Source organism: Cetorhinus maximus, chromosome 4 (genome assembly GCF_964194155.1).
Source record: "Cetorhinus maximus chromosome 4, sCetMax3.hap1.1, whole genome shotgun sequence".
Lineage (NCBI taxonomy): Eukaryota > Metazoa > Chordata > Chondrichthyes > Lamniformes > Cetorhinidae > Cetorhinus > Cetorhinus maximus.
The window spans coordinates 133409293-133430184 of NC_135882.1; the positions used below are offsets into that span (position 1 = coordinate 133409293).

A 20892-nucleotide genomic window follows, 5' to 3' on the forward strand; every position below is an offset into this window, starting at 1 on the left:
TTGGCTTGTCTGTGAGGAGTAGATGGTGAAATGTTGCAGCCGTTAAGTTGGGTGATTCCGGTAGAGCTGACTTTGGTAGTTGAGCAGTTGGTTTGGAAATTCTTGGTTCTGCAGGTTAGCTGAAAGGGGTTGTCTTGTTTCCTTTTCGACTGTGGCTTTGCTGACTTGTGACCTGCTTCCAGCAATCAGGGAGAGAGGACTTTTTAACCTGCAAGCGCAAGGATGCTTAGTTGATGTTCTTCAGCTCTGACCTTCACAGCACACACTGACACAGCACACACTAGAACAACAGACTAGCACACAGAGACCAGGGTTGCAGTTCGCTTTTTAACCCCTTTTCTTGTTTATTCCTGGAAAGGAAAAAAAATAAACATATCTTTCACTCAGAAACTGCTTTCTTTCAACTTAGATCATGTCCACAGTCTGGGATATAACTCGCAGGAGCTGGTTTCTGCTGAGATGGTAATCAGCCTCCATTATCTCTGCGACCACAGGAGATTACAGTTCAGTTTTTGCATTGCATCCCTTCCTTTGAAGTGTTTCTGTCTGAAGGAGGCCTTGACACCTTTTAGATGCGACCTTCCATTCTCTCTGGACTAGTTGGTCAAGTGTAATCCATGTAGGAATTTTCCAGTGAATGGTTACTTTACAATCCCAGCCAGCTTTTGCTTGTAGGTCCTTTTTTAAAAAAAACACATCTTACTTAAAAGTTCAATATGTCTTTAAGTGATTCGGAGCTATGATCCACGGTCATGACATTATTTTGAAAACTGAAGATAAGCTGTGGAGTTCTCCTGGTGTCCTGGCCAACACAAGCAAAATATTGCAGCTTGTGAGAGCATGCTTTGTGCAGATTGGCTGCTGTGTTAACTGCATTACAACAGTGACTACACGTATTTCTTAGGCTATAATGTGCTTTGGGATGTCCAGAGTTTGTGAAAGGTGCTCTATAAATGCAAACATTTCCTTTTTACTTGCTTTATAATATCCTTCAATGAATGCAACCTGGTCTGGCCTACGTTTGACCCTTAATGCTTTCTGACATGGCCTAGCAAGTTAAAAAACTTGCTAAGGAAGCCCATAGCCGGGCCAACTTGGGTTGGGCAATAAATTTGCCAGTGTTGCCCACATGCAGAGAACAAATGAAAGAAAGCACTCTGAAGGGGCTGACTCATGTTGGAATATGATTCACGTGTGATTCAAACCCAAGCGACAACATGGATGCTCAGGGCCACTCCTATTCACTATGTAGAGGTGGTTAGAGAGACAGAGTGAGGCATCCTGTGTAGGGGTCTGCTGGGGGAGAGGAAACAGGGGGGAATTGGTGAAGGAATGGCTGTTGGTTGTCGTTAAGAAACTCTTAATTCCTTTTATATCAGCATCAGAGCACGGCTGTCCTAGCTGTGGCTCGTGGGAATGGAGCGGACACGTTTAATTGCTCGCTACGGCCCATCATGATGAAAATGAAACAAGGATATGGATGTGTTTCATGGAACCCTCATCCCTTGGACTATTGGACAGGTCAGTAATCCCAGCGTCAGAAAGGGACAATTCATCTCCATTGTCAGAGACCCAGGAGGTAATTATGGTACACAACACAGTGCTGAGCCATACAGTGTTGATTCTCAGTTAATTTCAGCTGAGTCACAGTAGGGCACAAGAATGGTTCTTGGTTCCCTCCAGGAAGGGGCGGTGGAAATACAAGTCAAGCTGCCTGCTCCTGGTTTAACATTGTAACTCGTGCTGCCAAGCGTGAGGATCAGATCCAGCTGCGATGTTCCCCTGTCCCAAAGGCTGAAAAGTCTACCAACATGAAGGCCCTTTATGGTGAGTGCTTACTATAGGTTAGACCAATGGGATAGTACCCTAAGAGTTATTTAGAGAGGACAGGAGGGAACTTGTATCATGGTCAGAATCTTGCAGACTCTGAAAGTTTTCAGGAGGCAAGACCATTTTTGGGTCCCAACCCTGTTCACAACACCTTCTGGGGTAATTTCACAGGAGGCGCCCAATTCAGAGGCCACCAGAGACCACATTACTGTGCAATGAAGGACTGCAAGCAGCTTGTGGAGGTGGTTGGGTGAGTCAGCATGTGAGACTTTCAAGGCCGGCCAGTGAGAATGCTGCTGGTGTGACTGGGACACAAGAGAGCCGGACAAAATGGAGGAGTGAAACTGCTAGAGGCAATGGCCACCACTTCCTCACTACCAGCTCTATTCCTTACTGCAGAATGGAAGGAAATTACAAATCTCTGCTTGTGGAGGACCTCGGGCTTGCTGATTTTCATCTTAAGGTGGTAGATTTAGTTTATTTGTCATGGTGCACTGACCTCCCACTCACTGTGCGCTGTTAGCTGACCAACTGCAGACACAGCAGGGGTCCTGCATGACTCCAATAGAACTAATTTATACTGGAACATTGCTGATAATTGATTGTTGATGAGTCTTAATTACACAGTATATAAAAAGGAAGACAGTAGCTAAAGAAGTATTGGTCCCTTTGAAGCAGAGACTGGAGGAATTATTATGGGAAATGAGGAAATGGCAGAGACGTTGAACAAATATTTTGTGCCTCTCTTCATAGCAGAAAACACAAGTTGCACAGCAGTAATACAGGGTAACCTAGGTGCTAAAGGGAGAGGAAATTAAGTAAATTAATATCAGCAGAGAAAAAGTATCGGAGAAACTTAAGGAGCTAAAATTGAACAAATCCCCGGGATCTGGCAGCCTACACCCTAAGGTTCTAAAAGAGATAGCTGCAGAGGTAGTGGATGTGTTGGCTATGATTTTCCAAAATTCCCTAGATTCTGGAACGGTTCCTGCAGATTGGAAGTTAGTAAATGTGACACCACTATTCAAGAAAGGAGGGAGAGAGAAAACCAGGAACTACAGGCCTGTTAGCCTGACATCGATCATTGGGAAAGCGCTGGAATCTATTATTAAGGAAGTCTTAACAATGCACTGAGATAATCATAGCATGATCAGACAAAGTCAACATGGTTTACGAAAGGGAAATAGTGTTTGACAAATTTATTAGAATCGTTTAAGGATTTTTAAGGGTAGTTAAAGGGGAACTAGTAGATAAAGTATAGTACACCTGGATTTCCATTAGGCATTTGATAAGGTACCAGACAAAAGGTTAATAGACAAGATAAGGGCTCATGGAGTTGGGGAGTAATATATTACCATGGATAGAGGATTGGTTAACGGACAGGAAGCAAAGAGTAGGCATAAGTGGGACATTCTCAAATTGGCAAGGTGTGACTGGTAGAATGTCACAAGGATCAATGCTGGGTACTCAACTATTTATAATCTATACTAATGACTTATACAAAGAAACAGAGAGTAATGTATCTAAGTTTGCTGATGGTACAAAGTTAGGTGGAAATGTAAGATGTGAGAGATGCTGCAAAGAGACATAGACAGGTTAAGTGAGTGGGCAACAAGATGGCAGATGGAGTATAATGTGGGGAAGTGTGAGGTTATTCACTTTGATCATAAGAATAGAAAAGCAGAATATCTTTTAAAAGATGTGAAGCTTGTAAACATTGATGTTCAGAGAGACTTGGGTGTGCTCACACTAGGAACTCAGAAAGTTAGCATGCAGGTACAACCAGCAATTAGGAAGGCAAATGGCATGTTGGCCTTTATTGCAAGGGGAGTAGAGTACAGGAATAAAGAAGTCTTGCTACAATGTACAGGGCTTTGGTGAGGCCACACCTGGAGTACTGTGTGCAGTTTTGGTCTCCATATTTAAGGAAAGGTATACTTGTATTAGAGGCTATACAACGAAGATTCACTGGATTGGTCCCTGGGATTAGAGGGTTGTCCTAGGATGAGAGGCTGAGTAAATTGGACCTATATTCTCTGGAGTTTAGAAGAATGGAAGACCATCTCATTATAACATCCAAGATTCTGAAGAAGCTAGACAGGATAGACACAGAAATTGTTTCCACTGGTGGTGGAATCTAAAACATGGGGGTACAGTCTCAGGTTAAAGGGATGATTGTGAAGGATGGAGATGAAGGGAAATTTCTTCACATAAAAGGTTATGAATCTTTGAAATTCTCTATCCCAGCGGGTTGTGCATGCTCCATCGTTGACTATATTTAAGGCTGGGATAGACAGATTTCTGGTCTCTCAGGAACCAAGGATATGGGAATTGGACAGGAAAGTGGAGTTGAAGCCCAATATCAGTCATGATCTTATTGAATGGCAGAGCAGGTTTGATGGGCCAATGGTCTACCACTGCTCCTACCTCTTGTGTTCCTGTGTTAATTAATTTCCTGCTGCTGATACATGGGCTGTCACCAGGCGGCCCCTGGGAAATGGAGCCAGTGGTGGAAACTTGGGAATATGGAGTTGGCATCAAGGGTGATGCTGCCCTCTGCTGCTGTTAGAGGTCATTGCACCTCCAGCTCTGTAAGAACATAGGAACATTGGCCAATCAGCCTCTTGAGCCTGTTCCATCATTTAGTAAGGTCATGGCTAATCTGTATCTTAAATCCATATTACTTAATACTCCTACCCAGTGAAAATTTATAGATCTCAGTTTTAAAAATTTCAATTGACCTGGCTTGAACGCAGGTCCAAGATATAAGGATTGATTTTTAACCCAACTCTGGGAATCAAAGCAGATGAGTTGGGGCTTTAAAATGGCTTACTGCCCATTCCAGTTGTAACCACATTGACCACCATTTTAACTGTTCACTGTACGTTTGGTGGCTGCAGCATTTGCCAGAAACAGGTCAAAGCCTCGTTAGTTTCTACATCTCAGGGTCCGATTATGACAATATAGGAGATCTTGTGCCGCAGTGGGTAGTGTCCCTACCTCAGGGCCAGAAGCTCTGGGTTCAAGTCCCACGCCAGGAATCATTGACCGTGGAAGGAGAGGTGGATGATATGGTCCAAAGGATTGACAATCAGCTGGGAATCCTTCCATCGCCTCCCCACTATTCCCCAAGGGGAAAAAAAGTGTGCATGAAGATACGCAAAAAAATTTATGAGAATGGGACCTGGGACTGAGCGGGGGAAGCCATTGCAGCTCTTAGAGGCTGGTCTGCAAACGATGACAAACAGAGGGGAGGTGAAGTTTCTTTTAATGCAACGAGTTGCTATGATTTGGAATTTACTTCTGAAAGGATGTTGGATGCAGATTCATTAATAATTTTCAAAAATGAAAGGAAGAAGTACTTGAAAAGAAACATTTTACAGGCTATGGAGGAGGGGTAGGGAAATGGGCCTAATTGGATATCTCCTTCAAAGGGGACACATGGCCTCCTTGTATTCTCTGGCAGCTGTTGGGAAGAATAAAGACACCCTTCAAGGGCCATTAGGGATGGGCAATAAATGCTGGCCCAGCCAGTGACACCCACATTCCCATGAACGTTTACAAAAAACAGTTCCACAGAGGCAGCTTTAGAGGCAGGGGGCGAGAGTAAATTTGGAAAGGTGTGCATCAGGTCAGCTCCCCAGCACATTCTCACCTCCATGCACTTTTCTGGAGACGGGTTAAAACCAGAGGCAGCTGCCCGCCCAGCTGTGCTGTGCTAGGATAATTTAAATGTCAAACAGAAAGGTTGAATTGAATGCCATGAGCTCTTGTGAACAGCACACTGGCTCCTTGCTGGTGAAAGGAAAGACTTGACAGTGGGAGGTCAGAGACTTGTAACTTTTCAGGCTGTGGAACAGCTCAGTGGCAGCAATCATCGATTGTTGTAAAAACACATCTGGTTCACTAATGTCCTTTGGGGAAGGAAATTTGCCATCCTTACCTGGTCTGGCCTATATTGCGACTCCAGATCCACAGCAATGTGGTTGACTTTTAACTATCCTCTGAAATGGCCAAGCAAGCTACTCAGTTCAAGGGCAATTTTAGATGGGCAACAAATGCTGGCCTTGCCAGTGATGTCCACATCCCATGAAAGAATAAATTTTTAAAGAATGGTGAGGCTGCTGTTTGCCCATGTGTCAGCCTTGCTATAGAGTTTAGAAACAGTGAAGTTGGATGACTCTGATGGCCATATGCATTACACTTTTCAACCGTTCCACAGACGCTAATGGCAGCTGCAGTGCCAACCTGCCACTCTGTCAATCAGTCTGGCCCTCAGCAGCACTCCTGCTGATCTCTCAGTGGGGCTGCTGGCCTCCATTAGAGTTCCCGCTTTAATTCAATGGCGAATGCGGAGACAGCCACTTACCCTGTCATGCACCTCTGACCCATGTGGGGTTGGGGCCCAAGGATTATCCCGACGCATGAAAAAGATTGCACCAGAGTTTCGCTTTGCAGGTGCTGACACACTCATGGGATGGTCTTTTAAAGCAGTTGACCGGCTGATTGACCTGTTCAAAATGGAGCAAGGTAGGTTACAGTCCAGAAAGAAAGGAAACATTTATATAGTGCTTTTCATGACCACCAGAAGACTCAAACCATTGTGCAACGAATTAAGTACTTTTGAAGTGTAGTCACTATAGTAATGTAGGAAATGTGGCAGCCAATGTTTTCACAGCAAACTCCCACAGACAGCAATGTTCTAATGGCCACATAATCTTTTATTTGTGATGTTGACTGAGGTATAAATATTGGCCAGGATACCAGAATTAACTCCCCTGCTCATGTTCAAAATAGTGCCAGGAGATCTTTCACATTCACCCAAGGAGACAGATGAGAACTCGATTTAAATTCTCGTCAAAAGGACAGTACCTCTGACAATGCAGCACTCCCTTAATGCTGCACTGAAGTGTCAACCTTGATTTTTGTGCTCAGGTCCTGGAGTGTGTTACAATCCCTGTGGGGGAACCGTAAACCAAAATAACCACATTTGCTGAGTGACCCCCGAATAAAGAAAAATACTAAGAAGATTCCACTTTTTGAGCTTTTGCTTTAACAAGAATCAGAATCCATGTAAATTATGCACAAATTAAGAGGCAAATTACTGTTAGTACGAACTATAAATTACTCAAGTAGCAGATACAACAAAGACTATCTCACAAAATTACAAACATTCATATCACTCCCTGCACAAATGTGGCACCACGTGTAATCTGATAGTCTTTCCAACTCAGCCTCCTGAACATTTTAGATCCTTCCGAGTCCCCCAGAGACAATTGTCAATCAAACAGTAGACTCCTGCAAAACCACCTTACCAAGGTTCACAATAGCCTTGATGGCACAGATTTCCCAGAGACTCCTCTATTTGATTCCTTTCATAAACCTCAGAGATTAGCTCTGGCAAAACTGAAGCAAAGCTGTAGAATTGCCTAATTACCAATCTCTGCTCTCTCCCTTCAGCTTTCTGACCTGTTGAATTGTAATATGTGCACAGAGCTCCTTGTAAATGTGCCTTCTCTGTTCTCCCCTTTGCTGCAACACAACTTTGTTCTTTGTTCAGTAGCTTCTTTGTCTTCTCTATGTCTGACAGCCTTTTTGTATCTTCCTTCCTGTTGGTACTGTTTCCAGGTCAAAGGTTTCTAGGATATGGACCAGTATTTCTTATTATCCAAGAAAATTACAATTGATCCCTTTACAATTGATGCAAACTCTTAAAAGTCTTTTTCAAATATTCTTAAAAACAATTATAGATGCCACAGATTTTTGAAAGAAATTACAAACTTTCCTTACTGTACTGCACCCTGGTCAAAAGTCTTCTCAAGTCGGGCTTGACCAAAGAACTTTGGAACTCACGTTTGACAGTGCTACCAACTGAGCCACGGCTGACAACTACCACATGAAGAGCACCTTGCACCTCCCAAATTAACTACCCTGTGGCTGCTAATTATTTTAAACTAGGAGTAATTTTGCACTGGAGGCCCACATAGGGTGGTCGGTTTTTCACTAAACATCCTGGTATCCTGACAGTTTTCTCCAGATTGCTCAAATGTCCTGATTTTCATCATCCCCGCTGAGCCCCCTCCCCTTTAACCCCCACGCCTCATGTTCCATTTACTGTCAGCAAACCCCCCCAGAAAATCCTTCTCATGCTGCATTGCACTCTGGGAGTCGGAATTATAGAGGGAGAGAGATGAGAGAGTACTTCCTGGTATTATTCTCTTCACATTAAGCAACCTTTGCCTTCAAATAAGACTGAGATGAGGGACTGTCCAGCTGGCTCTCGAGTGCTGAGTGTGTGGTTGCTGTTGCGGTTGGTGTTTAGGGGCTAGAGGCGCCATGAAGCTATCTCTCCCTCTGTCTCCCTCACTGCCCTTCAGCCGCTCCACCATGATGCAGAGACCCTGGGCCTTCTCCAGCTATCCGGCCAGTCACTTCACTCTAGATCTATCAAAAACAAATCAAATATATCAAGGTTTTTTATTTTGAAAACCATCTGCAAATAATAATAAAAATTACTGCACCAAACAGGCTGGAATTTATTGGCAGTCTTATTTTTAAAAAAATTAATGTAGCCATCTATATCAGATGAGATATTTTTTTAAAATCAGTTTTATTGGTATTTTTGGATAAAGGGAGCCTCTCTTTCTCTCTCAATGACATTGGGAGTGGGTGATGATTGCTTGCTGAGCCTGAGCTGTTGGTGCATACTTGCTGCGTGAGCCCAGTTTGATCAAACCGCGGGTTCAAAGCAGTTAGTGTGCAAGGGGGAGGGGAGAAGGTAAGAAGGGTGGGGTAAATGGAGGGAAGAAGGTAAGAAGGGAGGGATAAGTGGAGGGGAAATGTGGGTAAGAAGAGGGGGAGGGCCAACGGTGGAGGGCTGGCAGCCACTGATTTATAGGAGGCACTGGTATTAATTTATAGGAGTTACTAGGGTAATTTATAGGAAGTCTTAGGGGTAATTCACCTTCATGACCTCCTATAAATTAATACCATGACATCCTGGGAGTCAGGAGGGAATCAGCCTCTGGGTGACGACAGAAGATTGACAGCGGTATCTGAACAATGGCATGTTCAACTTGAAAGATTGCTTGCGGCTCTGGGTGTAATCAAATGTGAGGACAAAATGCTTGAGGTACATTTGTTAGTTTAAAATCCAGCTACTGGCTAAAAACGTCTACTGTTAGAACCCAGTGTGCAAATGAAAAATAAACAAGGCTTTTAAATGGAAACTTGTCTTACTTTATTGTGCAATGCAGAGGATCCTGGCTGGGGTCTTGTGACAAAAGAAGCCTTGGTTCAGTTTATTTTTAAGAAAATGAGGCAGAAATGACATTGAAGGAAAGGTTTGTGGCTTGTAACTGCTGTCTTCAATGATTGGGCTCTTAATAGGGTTGCCAACTCTGGCTGGACATATTCTGGGAGATATCATCGCATGACCACCTACCTTCAACTGCCCCTCCCCCATGCTCCTGCCATTGGTCACCTGACATGTCAATCATTACAGAGCCCTGCCTTCCCAAGGCTTTTCAATGTATCCCAGTTTTGATTTTTGAAAATCTGGTCACCCTAGGCTCACAGCCAATAAGAACTGAAGGACTGCTCGGAACAGATTTCACAAAGGATAAAAGCCAAACCAAACAAACTTGGAAAAAAAAATTAAAAATTGGATTAAAAAAGGGGTAAAAAGATAGAGGAGACAGTTCATGGTCTGAAATTGTTGAACTCAATGTTAAGTCCGGAAGGCTGTAAAATGCCTAATTGGAAGGAGGTGCTGTTCCTCCAGTTTGCTTTGGGCTTCATTGGAATATTGCAGCAGGCCAAGGACGTACATGTGGACATGAGAGCAAGATGTGGTGTTGAAATGGCAAGCGACAGGGAGGTCTGGGTCATGCTTGCGGACTGAGAGAAGGTGTTTTGCAAAGCTGTCATCCAGTCTGCGTTTAGTCTCCCCCATGTAGAGGAGACCACATTGGGAGCAGTGAATGCAGCAGACCAAACTGAAGGAGGTGCAAGTGAAGCGCTGCTTCACCTGAAAGGAGTGTCTGGGGCCTTGGACGGTGAGGAAGGAGGAGGTAAAGGGGTAGATGTTGCACCTTCTGCAATTGCATGGGAAACTGTTGTGGGAAGGGGATGTGGAGTGGACCAGGGTGTCACGGAGGGAATGGTCCCTATGGACAGGGGGATGAGCGGAAGATGTGTTTGGTGGTGGCATCATGCTGGAGTTGGCAGAAATGGTGGAGGATGATCCTTTGAATACAAAGGCTGGTGGGGTGAAAAGTGAGGACCAGGGGAACCCTATCCTGGTTCTGGGAGGAAGGGGTGAGGGCAAAGTTGTGGGAGATGGGTCAGACACATTGAGGGCCCTGTCAAACACAGTGAAGGGAAACCCTCGGTTAAGGAAAAAGGAAAATTCAGGCCAATGTGTTTTGCACTTGTTGCTCTTGCTTGCTAGGGAATCTTGGCCTTAATTTTTGAAGCTAGCAGAGAACACTGTTATAGATCTGCTTCTCTCAAGTATGGTGTGCCAAATGGGCCAAAAGTCACAGTCTGTTACTGTGTGTGCAAAAGAATGAGAATTTTCATGAGAGTGATAACAAACAATCCAGACTGGTGTGCAGATGTTCAAAGACTGCAACACCCCAAATAAACAGGAATTAGTGCATGCAGGACCTAAAAACTCTGCAAAAGTCCACTTCCAAACTCTAATCCTGACAATTTTAAGGAAACCTTTTAATAGCGGGCAGTGGGAGAGAAGTTGCAGAAAGGGAAACAGACCAGGAGAATCACATTAGTTTGCATAATGATGACCTTATTTGCAAGTGAATTAATGACTATTTCTATCTTGAATTCTATGTTTGTGATATGAATTGCATTATATTGTTATTTATTTAAATGCAGACTGTTATACCAATGATTTGGTCAAAAATACTTCTTTAACAAGTTTTAAAAATAGAGGTGATGTACACAAGAATTGCTCTGATGACTCAATTTTCTAAACCAGACCTCCTACTGCCATTGCTGTCCCCCGCATGATCTTACTGGATGTGAGCCTTGCATAAAGACACCCAAAGTGACACCATCCGTTTAACATGTTGCTGTTTGTGGGAGTATGCTGTGCACAAATTAGCTTCCCCATTTCCTTCATTACCACAGTAACTACGCCCCAAAAGTACTTCAGTGACTTTAAAGTGCTGTGGCGCATCCTGTGGTTGTGAAAGACGCTAAATGAATGCAAATTTTCCTTTTCTTTCATGGCATGTGGTCATTATTGGCGAGGACAGCATTGATTGCCTATCCCTCATTGCCCTTGAAAAGGTGATGTTAATCCGCCTGCTTAAACTGCTGCAGTCCATACAGTGATACATTTCCAAGTCAGGATGGTGTGTGACCTGAAGGGTAATTTGCAGATGGTGGTGTTCCCATGCATCTGCTGCCCTTGTTCTTCCCAGTGGCAGAAGTTGCTGTCAAAGAAGCCTTATTGAGCTGCTGCAGTGTACCTTATAGATATTACACACCAAAGCCACGTGTGCCGGTGGTGTATGGTGTTGAGCTTCTTGTGTGCTGGAGTTGCATTCATCTAGGCAAGTGCAGAATATTCCATTATGCTCTTGATTTGTTTCTTGCAGATGCTTTGGGGAGTAAGGAGGTGAGTTACTCACTGCATGATTCCCAGCCTCTTGTAGCAGTATTTGCACTGCTGGTCCCATTAAGTTTCTGGTCAGCGGTAATCCCTTGGATGTTGATGGTGAGGTGTTTAACGCTGGTAATGTTTCAAAATAGAATGAAGGTTGGAGATTAGCCATTTGTGGCCGATAATGGGCCAGAATGAAATAGTGGAGGTGTATGGATGAATATCCTGGGAAAGAGTCTATAGGGTACAGGGTCTGTGGAAGGAAATTAAATGGGTGGGTTAAGTTCATGATAGGGAAGAGTGTACAGAATCTTTGAGAAGAGGTTAAATGGGTAGATTGAGTTTTCTACAGGGGCAAATTGTACAGGATCTCTGGGAAGAGTGAGTCTTTCTTATTCAGTAAAATATTTCTACATAATAGTTTTAAAATATTCCTTTGTAGAGTACATTTGTAGAGTAAATAAGAAATTTCAGGATTATGTACTTTGGATTTCTGAAGTCTGTGATTTTTCTTCTCATCTCTTTTAAGATCCTTGGAATATTGTTGACCTGACTTCACCCAGCCGGTCGCTGACCATTTGTGCCAACCATAGCAGTGTGTCAGACTTTATGCAGCATGTCCTAGAGAAGGCTCGGACCATGTATGATGCCCATGCCTATCTCCACTGGTACTGGAAGCACGGCTGTGAAGAGGGAGACTTCTTGCAAGCCTTCGAGATTCTGGATTCTGTGGTGAAGGAATACAGTGCTGCAGGAGATCACTGACCATCAATATTACTGATTTACATGTGTCATTAATAAGTGTTGATGTATGGGACAGGAGGTGGCAGGGACTAGGTCCTGGCCTTTCTCCTCTAGGATGTAGATTATTATCCAGCTCCATCTCCTGGTTTGAAATATGGGAAGTCACAGTCTAATTATTGGTATGGGCAATGGGGAAAAGTTCACACTTGTTCATTCTGATGTGGATGAGGCACAGTGTTGGGAGAAGAAGTTTTACTCTGTCTCCAGCTATGCTGTTCCTGTCCTGGGAGTGTTGTATGCTGAGTAAATTATAGTCTTTAGCACAACATTCAACTCAGCTCTATCTTTTTAATAAAGTGCTAACTGCAGTTGCTCCATTGGTTCTGAGTGTCAGTGGCTACTGTCTTATGGGCAAATCAATAAGATTGCAGGGGCAGAATTTTCCCTCTGTCGGGGGGAAGTTTGAGAGGGGGCGTGTCGCTATTTTAGGTGAGCGGGCCAATTAAGGCCCCCCCAGCGTAAAGGCTGCCAGGAAGCGCTATCTGCTCCCTGTGCTGGCTGGGGGGGGGGGGATTCCCTGAGCCAAGAGTGCGCTCTTTCGCGCATGTGTATGAAAGAGCGCACTCATCTCCCTGAGGCTAAGTTCTGCCTCAGGGAGATCGGCTCTACAATAAAAAAATCTGAAAAATAGAAAAAAAAAATTTCCCTGACATATCCCATCATGAGTTGGGACATGTCCATAACTTTTAAATACAGTTTAATTACATTTTAAAAAACCTACATGAAACCTCTTCCTGCCCGTGGATGAGGTTTAATGCTTTTTCTAATGCCCGCTAGGGCTCCTGGCCTGCCCGCCAACCTTAAGGTTGGATGGGCAGGTCCATTAATTAATTTAACGACTTTGTCAATGGCCCCAATTGGCCATTAACAGGTCAGCGGGCGCACATCTAATTCTGCTGAGCCCCCGCCTACCTGAAAATTTAAATGGGGCAGGGAGATCCTGGCCCAGGTTTATTGTTTGGTCTGCTGCTGAGGTTATGAGAGTGCCCCAAGTGGTTGAGTGCCGGTGGACTGGGAAGTTGAAATAACAAGCAGTGGTCCTGCCCCTGACCACTGTCCACAGATCAGCTAACTCAATTGAGGCTGTAGAACGAACCTTGGACTATGTGCTGAGATTAGATAACTGAGTACAGGCTAAAGGTTGAACCCTGTCTGTGTGGCATAGTACTAGGCTAGCCAGTGAATTTATTCACTCAGCCACCAGGGGTATCACAACCTTATATTTGAGAACCATATCTGAGAACAGTTTTAAAATAAAACTAAACATACTTGCAGGTAGCGAAACACAACTTGAGATCTTGATTGATTTATTTAACTTTGTACATAACTTGTTTTTGGGGCTGCTGGCCTTAAATTTATTGCTAATGATTTTATTTTAAAAAACTGTTATTAAACAGTATTTACTCTTTATGGAGAAAAGCTTTTTGGATTTTCTTTCCCTTCATGGATAATTCAGTCGTTAGGTGACACTAAAGATAGAGGGTGGTTTGTTCTTGATGGTTTGGGTGACCATTCCTGGTTTCTTCCTTATGAGTACTGGTTGAGGCTGAGCCATGGCTTTGGTGTAATTTTGCTGGAAGAAGGAAGAAAATTACACAGTGAAATAACATGCCAACTAGCAAGAGACAAAAATCTTAATTGTACAGAGCCTTGGTCCGACACCTTGTTGAGTATTGCATTGAATTTTAAGCACTAAATCTCAGGAAGGATAGATAGGGCATGGAGCAGATACAATATAGGTTCAACAGAACTATACTGGGGCTTAATGGGTTAAAAAAAAACTTGGCTTGTATTCAAACGGAAAATGCTGGAAATACTCAGCAGATCTGGTGGAGAGAGAAACAAAGTTAATGTTTCAGAGCGATGACCTTTCTGATGAAAGTGGTGTTCAGGCACTGGGATCCAATGTAAGTCATTGAGAATAGGGTTGATGGATGAGCAGGACTTGGTGCAAGTTAGGATTTGGCCAGCATTTATATGTCCAGTCCAGGATGGTGCATGTCGTGGACGAAAACTTTCAGGTAATGGTGTTCCCGTGTCATTCACAGTGCTAGAGGATGTGGGCCTGGTAGTAGCAGCCAAACTCCCCTAGTGTCTGTTCCAGCTTTCTGTTAAATCAGTCTAAGACTATCTCATTGTCTCACACATTTTCCCATTACCCTTTATGTTCCTTTGCTTCAGTTATTTATTGAATTTTCCTTTAAAAGATACAATGGTCTTCCTGTGACAAAAGCATTCCCACTAGATATGGGTACAGTAGTTATGTTACTAAACCACTAACCAGGGGCGTACACTAATAATAAAGGCAAAATACTGCGGATGCTGGAAATCTGAAACAAAAATAAAACATGCTGGAGAAACTCAGCAGGTCTGACAGCATCTGTGGAGAGAAAGACAGAGTTAATGTTTCGAGTCCATATGACTCTTCTTCAGAGCCCCTTCAGAGCTTTGAAGGAGCATCATATGGACTCGAAACGTTAATAATCCAGTGTATTAGTGTACACTAGTAAACCAGAGGACATAAATTGTAATACCATTCTGGCAGCTTGAGAATTTGTATTCAATTAATAAAAGCAGCTGTAAATAAAAAGCTGATCTCAGTATAAAAGTAACCGTGAAGTTGTAAAAACCAAACCGTTTCACTAATATCCTATAGGGAAGGAAAACCGAGTCCTCACCAGATCTCGCTGATATATGACTCCAGTCCCATATCAAGTGTATCCAACAGATCGATGTGATGTATCTAGTGTGCGGGTGAAGAAAATTAGCATGTTTTTCACTTCTGTGCGCTAGTTTGCTTCTCATTTTCAGCCTGTACCGCTGGCTAGCAGCAATGCTAAAAAGAGAGCCAAATGTGTAAGTCTCTCCCTGTCAGTACACATTTGTTGGCAAGTTCTCATCTGTGCCTCCTCATCACCACGGAAACTGGGTCCCTCACAGCACTAGGCTAAAACTTCCGAGGAACTTGGAGGCGGTTTGTTCCGTGGTATGCAGGCCCACCAGCATGTGGACACACCCTGGCACTCATGAACTAAACTCCCAACTATGGATGAATAGCTCCATGGCCTTGTCAATACCTCAGGAGAGCTGAAGGCTAAGGGACTTAACCCTGACAAAAAGTCTGGATGGGAGCCCAAAAGTGGACTGATGTCTAAACATGTCATCTTTCCAGCAACTCCTGCAAGCAAGCCACTACCAAACATAATGCTTTGCAATCCTTTGGAGTCAATCAGGTGGAGAGGGGAACCTGATGTTTGAACAGCCCAGGGTCTCCATAAATTTTGCCCAGGCTTGTGCCTTGGAGAGGGCACTCTAGTTTTTCTGCCGAGCATTGACACTACACATGAGACAGCAGTAAGAGTGATAAACCCGTTGGCTGTCTCCAACAGTAGGAGGGACGATCGTGTCCTACTAGTCAGCCACCACCCACCAAGTAAGGTGCTGACTTGCCTCAATCCATCTGCTTCAATGGGTGCTTGGAGCTTAGGATGGAATCATCCCAGAAATTGGCAAAGTCCGATATCGGACATGGTAAAGCGGTGTTTGACCAACTGATGGCAATGATGACTTTTCCAATCGTATCGTGCGGCACTTTGTTTTAAAAATGCAGAAGCTCTGGTTTCATGTCGGATTGCTGGCGGGGCGGCCTCTGATTCACCCGCCCTGCTGTACCCTCAGGCCTTCAGTAGTTTGGGCGCCATATTTAAAGGGCACTCCTGCACAGAGGTAGCACTCTCCAAGGGATCGAAAGCTGCTGGAAAGTCATGGCTGCCAAAGGGAGGAAACATGCTGCTCCCAAATTTAGCAATGCCTCCCTCAAGCACCTACTGGACATAGTGGAGACCTGATGCTATGTCCTCTACCCCCCTCTCTGGACGAACACCAGCAAGCAAGGTCACCAATCCAGTATGGGAGGTGGTGGCAGTGGTGGTCAGCGCCAACACTCTGCAAAAGAGGACAGTACCCAGAGCCAAAAGAGGATGAAGGATTTCCTCCGTTCTGCCAGGGTAAGTCAGTCTTCTCATCGCTCTCAACTCTCACACTCTCAAACCCTTCACACATCCACGGGGACCTCAATCACTGCCAGTTCAAGGGACATCACCATTCACTCTCTCACACATACCTTCATCTGCCCTGCAGATCGTGTCCTCACCTGTCCATGGCACCACTCACCACCCACATGCCAGGCATCCTTCTCATCTGGGCTGACAGACGTCGTGCTTACACTCTCTCCATCTGTTTTCATGCAGGACAAGCTGGCACACAACAAAACAGAGAGGACGCAGACTGATAGGGGAATGCCTGACATCAAGTTCCTCACAGACTATGAAAATAGAGTCACCCAGCTGATCAACCACAATCTGGATCATTCCTGTGCCGGCAATGAGGTCGGCAGTGCTCAACCAAGCGAGGATCCAGCAGGGCAACATCCTTAAGACAACCATGCTATTAGTGAGTTCCTCTGTTCTGCAATCCTCTGCCATGAACTAATTATCTCTCCTTGCTTTCGCAGGCACATCTGGGAAACAGCCAAGGGAGTCCATGAGTCAGGGTTTTTAAAATCATTCAAGGGATGTGGGCTTCGCTGGCTAGGCAAGCAATTATTGCCCATCCCTAATTGCCCTTGAGATGGTGAAGGTGAGCTGCCTTCTTGAACCGCTGCCACCACAAGCTTTCAGCAGAAACCATGCACAGTGTCCGGAGACATCCAAGATCAGGGCATTGGCATCAGCTGGATCTGATCACCACCTGACATGACTCTCTAAACAACTTTCTCAACACATGCACTACCACAGCACTGACTGTGATACAGATCACTCCCTGGTGTGCACCAGGTTTAGGACACAACCCTTGAAGTTTCTTAATTCAAAGCAGAAATGCAGTCCTCGTATCAATGTCAGCCATACTGCCTACTCACATAAAAACCAACAGTTCCTCACCTTGAATGAACAGGTGATCTCTGGCATTCCCACGCAGAGTTGCCACTGATAGAATGTACCTGCTTTCTTATTGCCCATAATCAGTATGTTGTATGAAAAGAGCTGTGTCTTTTACCCTTGGAGTGTGTATTCCAATTAAATAATTCAGCAGCAAGCTTTCATGAATTTAAAATAAAGAAGGTTATTTATTCTCCCATACTCACCCTGAATTAATGCAACATCTCATATAAGGTCTCACACACTCACAACAGTTGGATATAAATAAAGATAGTGAACTTTAAAAGATTACAGTTAATTTGGTCTCTGATTTATGATTCCCAGTCTCCCACATGGCAGGCCTGTGGTTTCTTGAATGGATTCGCTGATTTAAAGTTGAAGTGAGGGTCTTGTTAAAGCTAAGGGTTCACAGCAGGTTGCGAGGTTTCTTGTAATCAATAATCCATTAGATTATTTCAAGTGAATTTTGAAACATGAACATGTTAAGTACTTTGACTATTTGATGACTTGCAGCTAGTTTCATTGTTTGATTCTCAGACCGGTTGATTACTAATGGTTCTGATAGACTGCCGGGTCCCGGGGTAATAAGGGTGCAGTCCCTGAAACTAGCTTTGATCACATGACTGCTGGATTAACACTTCTGAGGCCCACACAGTCTAGTTTGGATGGGGGAGGCCACCATGATACAATGGGAAGTTGATAGTGGCCACTGAGTTTCAATCTTCCCTTTTGTCTAGTATGAAACATGAAAACAGGCAGTCTGGAAGCTCCATATCTTTAGGTGTTAGCCCATCCTTAAACAATGAGATGTGTGAATTCTACAAATGGCTCTGAGGTACCCTCACCTATGTTCATATTTAATTAGGTATTCGCAGGAGACTTGATACTGTTTGCGGTCCAATGTTAGAAGTCACATGATTTGCAGCAGCCATCTTAATAGCTTGTTTCTGTCCAATTTTTAAAAGTATTAACTGAAAGTTCATAACATGTGATGTGTGCAGCTTTATCATGTGGAGTGTGTATCTTGCAGGACGTGGGAAGTTGTGCAAGCACAAAGTGCCCTTGATGACTACATCCACAGGAAGTGTCACCAGCTGCAGAAACTTGAGCTCTGGGTTGCGGAATATGAGCAGTGGCTGGAGTCACTGTGGTGCATCTGCAAGGCTGAGGATTATGTGGATAGCATGTTTAGTGGGGTGGTCACACCGCAGCTAAGAAATACACAGGCAAAGAGGGAAAGGGTGACTGCCAGAGTATCTAAGAGGAACAGGCAGGTAGTGCAGGAATCCCTTGAGGTGATCTCACTCTCTAATTGCTTTTCCATTTAAGATACTGGTGAGTGAGATGGTTCCTCAGAGGATGGTAGCAAGAGCCAAGTTTGTGGCACCACGGATGGCTCAGCTGCACAGGAGGGGAGGTGGAAGAGTGGAAGTGCTATAGTGGTAGGGGATTCCATAGTTAAAGGAGCAGACAGGCATTTCTGTGGCCATAGACGTGACTCCAGGATGGTATGTTGCCTCCCTGGTGCCAGGGTCAAGAATGTCACAGAGCGGCTGCAGGGCATTCTTTCGGGGGATGGTGAGCAGCCAGAGATCGTGGTCCACATTGGGACCAATGACGTAGGTAGGAAAAGGGACGAGGTCCGGAAGGCGAATTTTAAGGAGTTACGAAGGGAATTAAAAATCAGGACCTCGAGCAGTAATCTCAGGATTACTCCCAGTGCCACATGCTAGTGAGCATAAGAATAGGAAGATTGAGCAGTTCAACACGTGGCTAGAGAAATGGCATAGGAGGGAGGGCTTCAGATTTCTGAGGCACTGGGATCAGCTATGGGGCAGGTGGGACCTGTACAAGAAGGATGGGTTACACCTTAACAGGACTGGGACTAATGTCCTGATGGGGAGGTTTGCTAATGCTGTTGGGGAGGGTTTAAACTAGACTGGTAGGGGGATGGGAACCTGAGGGGATATTCAGAGTGCAGAGGAGAAAAACTGGCAGTGGAAAGTAGTGAAGTATCGACTGATAACGAGGGTATATCAGAGAGTAGCATCAAGGTAGATAGAATACTTGGAGAGTTTGATATAATTAGAGTAGGCAATAGTAAGTCATTAGATGGGGTCAGAATAAAGAGGAAAGTAAAAAAGCCTAAATCAGGGATAATGTGCATGTATGTGAATGCACGGAGTGTGGTTAACAAGATTGGTGAACTACAGGCACAGGTTGATAAATGGAATTATGAAATTATTGTTATAACAGAGACCTTGATCAGAGAAGGGCAGGGCTGGGCGTTAAATATTCCTGGGTACAAGGTGTTTAGTAGAGACAGAAAAGGAAGAAAAGTGCGTTGGGGTGGGGGCGGGGGGGGGGGGTGGGTGGGGGGGAGGTGGGGGAGTTGGAGTGGCAATATTGATGAAAGATGGCATTACAGTTCTGGAGGGAGAGGATGTTCCAGAGGGATCAAGGACAGAATCTCTCTGGTTAGAGGTAAGGGATGAAAACGGTGCAATAACATTGACTGATGTAATATATAGACCACCAATTAGTGGAAGGGATGTGGAAAAACAAATTTGCGAAGAAATTATGAAGAAGTACAAGAATTATAGAGTAATCATAATGGGGTACTTCAATTATCCAAATATAGACTGAGATAGGAATAGCGCAAAGGGACAAGAGGGGCAAGAGTTCTTGGAATATGATCAAGATAATTTTCTGTAGCAATATGTTTCCAGTCCAACGAGGACATGCACTTTTAAACCTGGTTCTGGGGAATGAGTTGTCCCAAGGGGATCAAATTTCAGTGTGACAGCCTCTAGGGGACAGTGACCATTCTATCATAAGGTTTAGGTTAATCATGGAAAGGGACAGGGAACAATCCAGAGCAGGGATAATTAATTGGGGGAAAGCCAACTTCAGTAGGATGAAAATGCATCTAAGTTGAGTGGGTTAGAATCAAATGTTGGCAGAAAAGACGGTGGCTGAACAATGGGCCACCTTCAAAGAAAAAGTATTGCAGACAATGTCAAGGTATATTCCCTTGAAGGGGAAAGATAGGACAAATAAATCCAGAGTGCCTTGGATGACGAGTGAGATAGAGGTAAAGATGAAAAGGAAGAAGTGTGCATACGACAGATGTCAGGTAGAAAATACAATGGGGAATCAGGCTGGATATAGAAGGGCCAGAAGGGAAGTGAAGAAACTAATAAGAAAAGCAAGGAGGAAGCATGAAAAGAGGCTAGCAATGATGTAAAAGGGAACCCTAAGGTCTTCTATAAGCATATAAAGAATAAAAGGGTAATTAAAGAAAGAGCAGGCTGATCAGGGACAAAAAAGGGGACTTGTACGTGGAGGCAGGAGAAGTAGTGGAGGTGTTGAACGTGTACTTCAAGACATCTGTCTTTACAAAGGAAGAAGATGCTACCAAGGCTGAGGTGAGAGAGGAGGTAACTGGTACACTAGAAGAGCTTACAATTGAGAGGAAGGATGTGTTGGAAAGGCTATCTTTACTTAAAATATATAAGGTACCAGGACTGGATGAGATGCATCCAAGGGTACTGAGGGAAGTGACAGTGGAAATTGCAGAGAACTAGTGATAATCTTCCAGTCTTCCTTTGACACAGGGGAGGTGCCAGAGGACTGAAGAATTGTGAATGTTACACCCGTGTTCAAAAAGGGATGCAAGGATAAAGCTGG

At 44.2% G+C, this 20892-nt stretch overlaps 2 protein-coding genes across 4 annotated transcripts in view; one reads left to right on the forward strand and one right to left on the reverse strand.

Moving 5' to 3' along the window:
* Window positions 1-12874, forward strand: part of LOC144679907 (tubulin delta chain-like) — an 89869-nt gene extending 76995 nt beyond the window's left edge. The window contains exons 10-11 of the mRNA XM_078540864.1: window positions 1380-1521; window positions 11991-12874. Coding sequence (XP_078396990.1) covers window positions 1380-1521; window positions 11991-12226 — 378 coding nt within the window. The 3' untranslated portion in view covers window positions 12227-12874. The remainder of the gene's footprint in view (window positions 1-1379; window positions 1522-11990) is intronic.
* Window positions 12875-13534: 660 nt separating this feature from the next.
* The window catches only part of kif9 (kinesin family member 9), a 176104-nt gene continuing 168746 nt past the window's right edge, over window positions 13535-20892 (reverse strand). For all 3 annotated transcript variants that reach the window (XM_078540862.1, XM_078540861.1, XM_078540859.1), the window contains one exon: window positions 13535-13838. In XM_078540862.1, the coding sequence (XP_078396988.1) occupies window positions 13725-13838 (114 nt within the window). In that variant the 3' untranslated portion in view covers window positions 13535-13724. The remainder of the gene's footprint in view (window positions 13839-20892) is intronic.